At 48.7% G+C, this 12,181-nt stretch overlaps 1 protein-coding gene across 1 annotated transcript in view; it reads left to right on the top strand.

Moving 5' to 3' along the window:
* Positions 1 to 4,501: 4,501 nt before the first annotated feature.
* Positions 4,502 to 12,181, top strand: part of LOC126522636 (uncharacterized) — a 152,719-nt gene continuing 145,039 nt past the window's right edge. Inside the window, exon 1 of the mRNA XM_050171397.3 lies at positions 4,502 to 5,486. Within this exon, the coding sequence (XP_050027354.2) occupies positions 4,652 to 5,486 (835 nt within the window). The 5' untranslated portion in view covers positions 4,502 to 4,651. The remainder of the gene's footprint in view (positions 5,487 to 12,181) is intronic.

Genomic DNA, 12,181 nt, shown 5'->3' with positions numbered 1-12,181 from the left:
AATCCGTTTTTCTGTGGGAAATATAAAAGCCACCAAGATCAAATTTAGTGAAAATGAGTGGACTATTATGGTCTATTTTCTTTCGAACTAAAATGCGTGTATATAAATTACTGCCTTCCTTAAAAATTCTTAGCATGTCCTCGAGATAGCTACACGAGGTCAACGGTTTGAAGTATGTGGTTCACAGACAACTCAAATGCTTATTGCATCTGCTCAAAAGAACTGTTTCGCTGAAAACTGGGATGTAATTCCACAAGGTCGCACAAGACTTTAAGACATGGTTCTACCTGAAAATAAGTCACCTCTGTACGTAAACTAAAAATTGTGATACTTTCAGGAGGGTAATATATCGGTTAAAGTTAGGGGTGCGCAAATATTCAAAATTTGGAATACGAATCGAACTAGTGCTCTTCAATTGGTATACAATGTGAGAATTGTGCTGTTAGATTCTTTCATACCTCATGCTCATACGACGTCCAGGTTTTATCTCTGAAATCAGAATCCGGCTTGTCAATGCTCTCATGTCGACGCCACATTTCCAGTCTTTCACTGTACCACAAGTTCTTCCTCTCTTCCCTTAATAAGAGCCTTACATCACAGCAGCAGCACGCATATCTCATCGCACCAGCCATCCACTTCAAGTAGCGCGCCCACGTGCACAGACAACCACCTTCGCAGCCTCCTTTTTCTTCCGTACCGCCACAGACTGGAACGGCCTTCCCACCAACATCGCTAATACCACTTGTCCATCTTCGTTCACAGAACTTGGAACCGACCATTTTGTTAAATAATTATTTCTCACGATGCTTTCGCTATCTTATAAAAACCCACCCCTTATGTAATGCCCCTACGGGGGACTTTTAATGGATGGATGGAAAAACTTTATTTTCGTCAGAACGCATGTGCGGACGATTCCGTGCTAGATGGCCATCAGCTCATGGCTGACGGCGACCTGGGTGGCCCACTCCACGGCCCTGGTCTGGACGACCGGGTCTGAGCTGGCCAACACGGCCTCCCACTGCCCGAGAGAAGGATCACGCATAATATCCGCCGGTGGCGGCGCTATGCTACAGCTCCATAATATGTGGTCATAGGTGGCCAGTTCCTGGCACCATTTGCATTCCGGCTGAACGTCCGGGTAGATTTTGTTTAACACGTATGGGTTATTGAAAGATCTCGTCTGCAATCTTCGCCAGACGCTTTCCTGCGCCTTCACCAATTGGTTGTCCGGTGGAGGGTAAATTCTTCGCTCAAGTTTGTAATGGTTAGTAATGTCGTGAAAGGACACCAGCCTATCTCTCGTGGACCTCCCTGGAACGTCCGGCTCACCTGCTTGGCTGACGAAACCTCGAGCATTCATGTGAGCCGCCTCGTTCCCAGGGTTCCCAGAGTGGGCCGGTACCCAGACAATTTCCACCTCCGTAGTCCCTCGCCCCGTGGCCCGATTTAGTAATCCTGCCGCTGTGACAGAGATTCTGCCCCTCGCCAAATTTCGGATGGCTGTTTTAGAGTCGCTGAAAATGAGGTCAGCTTCAGTATTACCTATAGCTAGCGCTATCGCCGCCTCCTCTGCAGTTTCTGAGGAGCGGGTTTTGACTGATCCAGACTTTTAAGGTAATAAACAGAACTGAAATGAACTGAACTGAATTCCATATTCGAAGTTGCCAAATTTTCGTTTCACTCGAATAGTACAAAGGGCCAACAGCAGCTCTTGCCGTGCACAGGGGCAGGACCGGTGCAAGTGGAGACTCCTCTGAATGATTCTGGTGCAGCAGAGCCAGGTGCTCGCGCAGAGGATTCAGTTCGTTAACGAATAAGGGGAAGAAGCTAGTATGTCCAATAGTTAGCAGCCTTTGGGTAAGAATGTCTCACCTTAGGCAGCCTACGCATTCGCGGTCTCTATTCAGACAAAGCAATTAATTATTCGACGAATCACATCATCTTGAGATTCCTTGAAAAAGAATGCGCTGTGCTGTAGTATTGCCATTACATTCGTCAACGAGCACTATACTCTAGTGCATGCGATTCGGAGGTGCTGCTCTGTTTTTCATTAATGTCATTGACATCGTTCACCCGGTACGATCGTACTACCCTTTCTTTCTCATTTACAAGATTTTCAGTTGACTTGGCATTCTTTTGATAATCGTATTACCTGTATAAAATAAGGCAGACAGGCCGTCTGTTGTAAGACAATCTCAACAGAACTGTTCTTTTCCAATTTCTGTTTGGAAATTGGGAATATTCAATATTGGTTGTGATATTCGGAGGCCGTTCTTCTCGAACGTTCTTATTCAATTAGATTGGAAACGTCGCTATTCAAACACCCTTGCTTAAACGGGACTAAATACTTGCATTTAAAGGTTGTTGACAATTCAATTTAGTATGTACATGCTAGAGGCGTTTGCCCACGAACTAGTAAATGACTTGTCTGAACAAAAGTTCGATCGCTGGGCCGGAAGATTTACGGCGCTCGGTATCGAGAGAAGGCCCGTTTCGTTTGAAAGTGAAGTCTTAGTAACATATTGAGTGAGGCAGGAGAAGAAACACCACTATAGCGTCAGCTTGCATGGCAACACAGCATCATTCCTCTTTTATGGTTTCACGACATCAGGCCTTAGTAACTTGCGATTCGCTGATGATATTGCCTTGCTTAGTAACTCAGGGGACCAACTGCAATGCATGCTCACTGACCTGGAGAAGCAAAGCCGAAGGGTGGGTCTAAAAATTAATCTGCAGAAAACTAAAGTAATGTTTAACAGTCTCGGAAGGGAACAGCAGTTTACAATAGGTAGTGAGGCACTGGAAGTGGTAAGGGAATACATCTACTTAGGACAGGTAGTGACTGCGGATCCGGATCATGAGACTGAAATAATCAGAAGAATAAGAATGGGCTGGGGTGCGTTTGGCAGGCATTCTCAGATCATGAACAGCAGGTTGCCATTATCCCTCAAGAGGAAAGTTTATAACAGCTGTGTCTTACCAGTACTCACGTACGGGGCAGAAACCTGGAGGCTTACGAAAAGGGTTCTACTTAAATTGAGGACGACGCAACGAGCTATGGAAAGAAGAATGATAGGTGTAACGTTAAGGGATAAAAAAAGAGCAGATTGGGTGAGGGAACAAACGCGAGTTAATGATATCTTAGTTGAAATCAAGAAAAAGAAATGGGCATGGGCAGGACACGTAATGAGGCGGGAAGATAACCGATGGTCATTAAGAGTTACGGAATGGATTCCAAGGGAAGGAAAGCGTAGCAGAGGGCGGCAGAAAGTTAGGTGGGCGGATGAGATTAAGAAGTTTGCAGGGACAACATGGCCACAATTAGTACATGACCGGGGTTGTTGGAGAAGTATGGGAGAGGCCTTTGCCCTGCAGTGGGCGTAACCAGGCTGATGATGATGATGATGATGATGACATCAGGCCGCCGTATCGCAGTTAACCATACACCGTTATTAGCTACAGTGAGGCGTGAACTGCGTACGTGCTGCACCTTCGTGACGTGAACAGTTGGCTCCTTGTGGAGGCTTACCGTGACACGCGACATCATGAAACATCGTGTCATCGAAATCACGGGAGTTGGGGAGCTCTCAGGCCCGCTGCACATTCTGCCGTGCCGCTGTAACAGTGCACAAAGATTCGCTTATAGAGCTAGCACTTCCACCCCCTGTTATTTCATCGTAACCATAAATGTTCTAATTAAATCTATCAAAGAGTACATATGCCTCACTTACAGTATCACCAACGACTGCCCCATTTTGCTAGCACCACCTTACCTATAGCTGATCATTTTGCATTAGGTTCACTCCATCTCCTCATCTGCTGGCGCGAGAAAAGTTCCCTTCGGTTGTTACTGGTCCTTTTACTTCTAGGACCAGCAAAATATTATTTTTTTGTTATCATATATGTCCTGTTCAAGACTTCTTTACCCCCATTTCTTTCTTATTCTTGCTGTTCACTTTCTAAGCCATAGTGTTAAGGCTGACGTTCCTTTAGCTCTTAAGGCAGGTTTCCCTTTGAAGCTTGTGCATTTAGTGCGGACTGCTTTGAAACTGTAAGAGTGGGAAATCTGTATAAATACATTCGTAATTACTATAGCTACTCCGAAGTTTCTTTTAATTTCTTTTCTGGGCGTATTATCCGGGTCGTAGAGTCGGATAATACGCGCAGTACCACGGAGGGCAAACTGTAGTTGCTCCCCCGCCGGAGAGAGGGCATCAGCCGTCCTATAGCTTCAGAGAAAAGCCCCGTTGAAGAGAAGCCGGCGTGCCGAACCAAGAGAGGGCGCCAACTGTCCGAAGCGCAAACGAAGAACATCCGGCGCGCGACGAAGGGATGCTGATCTCCACGGCAACGGCGGCGAAGCCACCGAAGCTTTTCCAACTCCCCTTCCCGCCCATCGATCGCAACATCGGCGTGCGCGAGCGGGTCGAGAAAGGGGCCGCCCCCCACACGTATCTCCCGACTCAACGCGCGCCAACGTGGGCCAGGGGGGACACAGAGAGATCCTCTCCTCCGTCAGAAGGCGACCGGGATGCGGCCCGTCCCGCATGCTGCCTCCTAGCTCTGCCGCCGCCGGCAGGAGCAGCGGCGGAGCCGCGGCTCCCAAAGTTCGCCGCCGCCGTTCAAACTCACCGCGGTGCGGCGGCCCACCATGGTCATCATGGTGCGCGCGACCGCGGCGCCGCACCACCACCACGTGGTCCATCCGGTGTTGTGCTGCACCGTCAAGCGCGCCGTGCGACTGCTGCCATCCGCGCTGCTGCTCATATTCGTCCTGTCGCTCATACTCGTGACCCTGGTCCAGATCGCCGTCATCCACTCCCACCGGCGGGCCATCTACCTCCAGCGGCGACTGGCCAGCACCTCCAGGCCGTCGCCGGCCAGGCCACAGGCCGCGGTTGTCTCCTCCTCGGGACAGCTGCGGCCTGCGGCCGCCTCTCCAGACGGCGGCCCGTCTGGGTCTCCCACGGCCCACTTTCAGGCGTGGTCGGCCGTCCACAGGACCCGGGGCGGGGAATACTCGCACCGCAAGCCCAACGCTAGCCACAACCGGGCGCAGGCGGCGGTCAGGGCGCGACCTAATGCGCTCCAGGTCGAGGCACTGCTGGACCGCAATGCGCCGACGGTGGACAACAACATCAAGATCTTGACCGGACTGGCGAACGCGGCCAGGATACGCGACATCTTCGCCGGTGCTTCGGCTGGGACGCCGCGTCCAACGCTGACGTTGCCGACGTCGGCACGCGAGGATACGCTGGGGAGTGCTGCTGAGGGCGACGACAATGAGGTCTCCTGGGAGTTGGTGAAAGATGATGTGTACCGGCGGGCGGGCGGCGGTGGTGTGTCGGCCGTTCCGGCCGCCCGCGAGGACGACGAAGACACTGACAGCGTGCGACGGACGCGAAAGTTTGCGGCGGACAAGGCGAGGAAGTCGTCTGCCGAAGTGGTTACGCGGCCTCTTTGCCCCGAAGTGCCTCCAGGACTCGGTAAGTGGGGTGCTGCTACTCTCGCGGAGCCCGCGTCGTTAATATAGACCCGTCAGTTCTTTCGCCGCGTTCTGTGCTCGCGTTATGTTTGCATAGAGATGAGATGCTGTACATCGCAATCATCTTAATATCGCTATGTGAACATGGTCGCTGTTCCGATACGAGTACTGTACAGGCACCTAACAGCGGACGCGTGAAATTCTAAAACCGCAGCAGCAACACTATACAACACCGAATACATAGATGTTTGGAATGCGGGAGCTAGATAAGCGTACCAACCAACTGAACCAAAGAAAAGTTTTGCGTGCCGCAAAAAAGATGCGCGCATTGACACGCGTTAAAGTTGGATTGGTGAGCTGAAAGCGAAACTGCATCCTGGCAACACTTTCTTGGGTGTTCAGAGAGTCAGCAGAACGCTTGAAGTTTGGGCTTCTCGTAGCCCGCGTATGCAGTGCGATATAACTACAACAAGTAACGAAAGAAAAAAGATAAAGAGAGACCATTTCATTCTAATTTGGAGACATTTCCACTGAAACGTCATTGAAGTCTTTCAGTTCATTACAACAAATGTTTCTACGACCTGTGGAACAGCACGTGCGTTTGAGTCGTCGAGAAGCTCGGAACGACTGCCGCGAAACGCCAGAAACGGACACCTCTTATCTTCGCCAGCCGCTTCGCGAGAAAGATCTCGCGTTGCTGACTCTTATCGAGTCGTATGACTTGACGTCGCCTGACGCTAGCTGCGTACCAGAGCAAGATTTTTTCGCTTGCATTTCTGAACTGCATTGTCTGATGTCAACCAACAGGCAACACATACGCTTCGGGTTCCACGCTAGGGACCTAGTACAAATAACAGCGCCTTATAAATTAACACGAAAACGCATGGGTCGTACGAACGAAACACTTAACAGCTCTTTGACTAGGACTTGCGGCTGGCCTAGTTTCGGTAAGACTTAACCTAGGAAAAGAATGGCACCAAATCAAACGGACAAATAAGAATACACACAGCACATGTGACGACAAGACAGGTACTGTCGTCTACTCTTATTTGTCTTGTTCTGTTCCACTTCTCCAAGACGAAGCTCCTCGAGGCATGCCATTTCGCTTCATCGAACTTTCCTCGGCGTCCGAACGACGTCCTGATACGTGATGCCAGCGTTTCAATCGAGCAATGAGATACATTCGTAACAAGCAATGCGCACCTTCAAAGGAAATTCGACACCGCTAACAGCTACGGTAACAGCGCAAGGCCGGCGAAAATGCCTCATTTCTAGAGCTCGCGCAACATATGTGCACCTAAAGCACGAAACCGCGTCCCGGCGCATTTGCCAGGCCGTCTGTTTCGACGGGTAGCTGTTTAAACTGAAGAAACGGGAACATCAGTTCGCGTGAGCGATGTGCAATAAAGGCACCCAGTTTTGCTTACCTGTTTCTTCCCGTCGACAGGATAAAACTCGATGCCTCTGCGAGGCGCCGAAGCATTGTGCTCCCTCTGCAGTGCGATCCTAATGAAATTCTATACCGTCGACGGCTATTCCTCACGCCCTTCTATATTTACGTGCCTCTGTGTGGGTACGCTCTCTATACTGGGATGCACAAAGAAAACTCGGGTTACACGGACTTGGGGAATTGTAAAATGGAGCATCATATCTATTGTCGACTCCTTGTATCCGGTATTCAGTCGACTGAGTCCCGCAGGAAATCGCGTAGTGGTGGCGGGCTGGTTAAAAGAAGTGCCTCTCATCAAATTGGCTGCGGCACAATGGCGGCAGATAACTCATTCTATGAATGGGAACTTGTACGAGTTGCGCGGATTTCGGTAGAACTGTATCGCCTGTTACAGCTCTGCGCACTTCAAATTAGAGATGTAACCTGCGCTTGCCCTGGCAACATGCTAGCGCTCTGGTTAGCTTATAGGTCGAAGAGTGTCTGCCTTGGTTAGGCGGTGGTCATATAGGCACCAGCACAAACGTTTATTCAACTACGAAGTTACTTTCCAAAGAACAGGTATGAAATGCTTATTTTCGAATGACCTAATTGTATAACAGGTTTTAGCAATCTGTAGAAAATGGTGTATATAGCTGTTTAAACAAGCAAAAAAACTGAATGCGACAAATTTCCTATTCACGTGAATATCTTAGGTATACCTATAATAGTACCAAGAATCGTAAAAGACCATAAACGTTGGTGCGTAATAGAACGTAACTTTAATCTTTTTACAGGTGCATGCAAATGCTAGAATTCACGTACTCCGGCCTTGTATCCGTAAAGCCAAGAGTCATGCAAACAGAAAACTTTTAATAGACAGGACAGCGGGCGTTATGCGGAGTGCATGTTCGAGGCCTCGCCTTTAGGCTTGAGTCTTGCTGCAGAGAACGCAAGGCAGCGAGCTATTTCTATCAAATTTCTGGCAGCTTCGCAGCGAGTAACCAGAAGTGAAAGAAAAAAAAAGAAAACAATTCGAAAGCGAAGGAACGAAGAAAAAATAGTCTTATTGAGAGGCTACGCTACTATATGAACCTCAATTTAACGTTTTAGCATATACTGTTACTATCTAGCGTTATCACTACTTCATTTACCACATGTACGTGCACAAGGAGGGAAAGAGATAAGTAGAAGGCAGGGAGGTTAACCAGAATAACGTCCGGTTGGCTACCCTACACTGGGGGAATACGTGCACAAGCTTTTCGATGTCGCCCACACAGTCAAATGTTTTTCGCCGCCCTCAAGGAGACTGGTTTGTCCAATGGTTAACAGTGGTTAACACGGTCTTGAGGGTAACATGGTCACCGTTAAGGGGTTCAGCTCGAATCTCTCATGTGGAAAAATGAAGGTTCTTGTTCGGCGACCTTTTGCGTGCAAGAAAACATGACGCAAACTGAGGTAGGTGACACAGAAACTTAATGAAGTAAATGGCGATAGCCATCACTGTCAAACTCTTGCGACAGATATTTCGGCGCGCAATGGGTGCGTCATAAGCACAAGACAGTTTTTTAACTACGACTTCTCTCATTGCAAGTACAGTTTAAGCTCGCCGTCGTGTTCAACAGAACATTTTCACAACCTTATGGCTAAGTGCGTTAGTCGTGGGAAAAACCAGCACCGTTAAGGGTGCGAACATTTGTATTGCGCAGCCGCGGTGGACACGTGCCAATGGACAGTAACAATAACGTCATACCATATAGTAACGCTTCGATAATACCTTGCAGTCAGCAATAAAGAATGGCTAGTGTTAATGGAGTTCATAAGTAGCAGCAGTGATCTACAGAAACGAGAATGCCTTGGTGTTTGGCAAAGGTAAGATGGACGTCAACCAGAATAAACCATAAAGGTGTGCGAGAAAAATGCGCGTCTTTTCTTTTTTTTGAGAAAGAATGCTTCACAGCTGAAAAAACAAAGATCGTCGTGATGCGGGACCCGGTACCAACGCAAGGCGGGTACCTTTTTGAGGCGTTATAGATGACGGGGCAATTCTCTCTCTCTCTATCTCTTTCTTTATTGAACGGAAATACCCTACAAACTTAGAGCGAGTGCCAGTCAAATTACAGTTTTACACAAATACATGCACACTGTGCTCCAGAGAGAAGTCAAAACTGTGGCAAACAACAAGCGACTAGAAGAGGAAGCCACTCAGGAACGAGTTCTAGGGTATGTTAACAACGCTAAGCAGTTGAGCAGCCTGCACGCTTGGAATTGCGAGGGCAGATTAATCGGCTACTCGAAGTGCGAGAACATCGACTGATGAAGCCCTTCCTGCGGTAAGTCGGTGAAGGAAGATTCAGTAAATTGAAAGCTGGAATCCGCCACAGTGCAGCATGGAGCTAAGGAAACCAACAGGCACGAAAGTATGAGTACGGAAAGAAGGACCAATGTACACCCGATGTAGACCCAATGTTGGGCAAGTTCAACAGCTTTTGCCATGCTTTAAACAACGTTGGATCAACATTGTATCCGCGTAGAAGCGTAATACCGCAGCTTAGGACTCTCTTTCGATGATCATTGAAACGAAAAGCAATTGAAATGCGCGCGCCTGACTGGCTCCTTTGTGTGAGCTCTCGGAAGGGTGCCAATGAAGGTCGCAGATATCAAGGTTCTTTCATTTTATTGGTCATTGAAAAGCAGCGTCGTTCGGTACTACCAGTCGGGAAGGGGAGCACGAAGCTTCTGCAGGATGTTACTCCTGCATCTTTATGACTGGAAATTGAATTTCGGGGCTTTACGCGCCGGAACCACAATCTGATTACAAGCAACGCTGTATTTGAGGACCAGCTTAATTTTGACTACCCCTTGGTTGCTTAACATGCACCTAGATTCAAGTACTCGAGCGTCTTTTTGCATTTTGCGCCCATCGAAATACGGTCGACATCGTACCCGCGACCTTGAGCCCAGCAGCGCAACGCCATAACCACCACGCTACAATGGCGGGTATTCATGCATTGGAGTAACAAGAGACCCGTATACGGATGCCTGGGTCTCTCACTACTTCCAGTCGCTACGAAAGTTTGCTTACGAGCGAGAAACTGCGCGCGAGCCTTCCGCGTCTTTCTTTTAAGGTCAAAGTGTTGCGAAACTGCGACCGCAATATGCCAGCGGGGGCAACACACAAGCGAAATCGCTCCAACTCTCGCAACTACCCCCCCCCCCCCCCTTTCACACACACACACACACACACACACACATTCCAGCGCGGGAACTTTCGCGGCTATCTCTCTGGCGAGCAACACCAGCGGGCCACCGCGTCCCTATTGTCGTGGAGATGCCGCCGAGTATATAGGGACGAAAGGGATGCGTGCGCGCGCCGTGAGGAAAGACAGATTGGCCCGCTTCTTCCGCCACAGCGGGCCTCGCGGTTTCCCCCGAGTTGGTTTCCGCCTCCCGGTGCTCTCGCCCACGGTCGCGGTGAATGCCACATAAGAGACGCGCGCCCAGTCGCAAACGTTCCTTTTTTTCCCTCTTTTTTTCTGAGCGCGCAGGACGAGAGACGTCGGTCCTCTGGCGCGCCTTTGTCGTCCCCACGGCGCGCGACCCTTATCAGTCATAACGCGGCGCATCTTCTCGCCCCGCAGGGCTCGCGGAGCGCTGCGCCGTATGCTTTCCGAGGGAAAGAGACTGCGGTGTTCCCAGTTGTATGTGCGCGAGATGCCGAAACAGTAAGTTTTGCAGCGCGGCTGGCATGCACGAAGAGAAACATTTAGCAACAACAGAGTTTGTAATAACGTCGTTTGCAGCAACTCCCGATTTCGATAACAGTTTCCGGCTTTGTTCGGCGGGCATACATTCCGTTCCCAGAAGCTGTGATTACAAGCAAACCTGAAAGCTATTTCTATATGAGCGGGGACTACTTACGATGTGAATTTCTAGTTTCGAGCCCTGCTTTATTGCTGCAATGCGTTGTGCCTCAACTCGGCTTGGTTAGAGGTTAGCTGGCAGTAACCAAAACGTTTATAATAAAAATCCCTCTGCGACCTTAAGCGAAACACGTTTTACGGTAATGAAGGTTACAAAAAGCGTAAGGACAATTTTGTTCGTTTTCACTTAAGTTGGCAATAAAGCTCGCTATAACTCAAATTGATGCAACAAACCTTGCCAGTATTCGAACCGCCTCTCATGGGAACACCATAGTTCCATTTATAGAAAGAACCAGGTATCGCAGAGCGTTGCTTGGTACTTTATTTCCTCTTTGCGTCTTACTACTAAACTGGGTTACGGTCAATGTTTTTTGTTCATGTCATGCGGAGGTTTCTGGAGGAGTTAGCTATGGAGGAACGCGCCGAGATGCCATGTATGGTTCTACAGTTCAATCTTGCTTTAATCGCGGGGCGGGCGCCTAATCGTCGGTATTTGCAGGTTAACCACAAGACGCGAGTCTGTCGTTCTTGGCTCTAGGTGACCGAAAGAGTGTTGCAGTCAAACGCACTTAGTTTTCAGATGTTCCCGCACCGCAGTAAATTCAAGAACTTCTTCAGCTATAAAAAAGACGAGAAAGATCGTTCTCTTTAATCCTCGCACCAGGTTACTGGCTGGGATGAAAGTAGCTCCAGAAACTCGTTAGGTTAGCTCAGTGAAAACATCAAGAGCATGGCCAGCGATCAATGAACATGTGACCAGCTTGCTCCAATGTAATTAAGGCCTTGACCGAAGCGAATAGCGTGTGCATAAGTGCTGCCGATACCACTTTTATTCATCATGCTGCCGTCCTGTTAGAAGTGGAGCCAGTGATGCTCATGCGATAGCGGGGAAAAAAAAAGCGAAACGTGAATCAGAGCTCCAACAAGCGGTGTTGTGAGCGAGGAGCTTATCTTTCAACGTTCGCTCCTCTCCGGATGCCGAGTTATTTCCGTGTCCTGCCGTCGATCGAAGGCTTATATACGGCACGTCTCTCCGACTATTCTTCGCCGGTATGTATGTATATATATATATATATATATATATATATATATATATATATATATATATATGTATATATAAACCTAAGCTTTTTCGAGCAGAGCTTTACGTCTTAGCGTTTAGCGGCTACTACAAGTTTAACCGCTGGTACAGAGCCAAATCGGATCGGAATGTTTAAAAATCCTCTGCGTAAGCGTTTCATTCCGACCCGACGGATACTTATCCCAAAAGAAATTCCATGCATGAATTCGTTTGTTTCTGCGCAGCCTGTACGCTTGGGTAGAAAATGCTAAACCTCAAATACGGTT

This window comes from Dermacentor andersoni, chromosome 6, assembly GCF_023375885.2.
Source record: "Dermacentor andersoni chromosome 6, qqDerAnde1_hic_scaffold, whole genome shotgun sequence".
Taxonomy (NCBI): Eukaryota; Metazoa; Arthropoda; class Arachnida; order Ixodida; family Ixodidae; genus Dermacentor; species Dermacentor andersoni.
The sequence above is the reverse complement of the archived record's forward strand: the minus strand, read 5'-3'. Positions and strand labels throughout refer to the sequence as shown.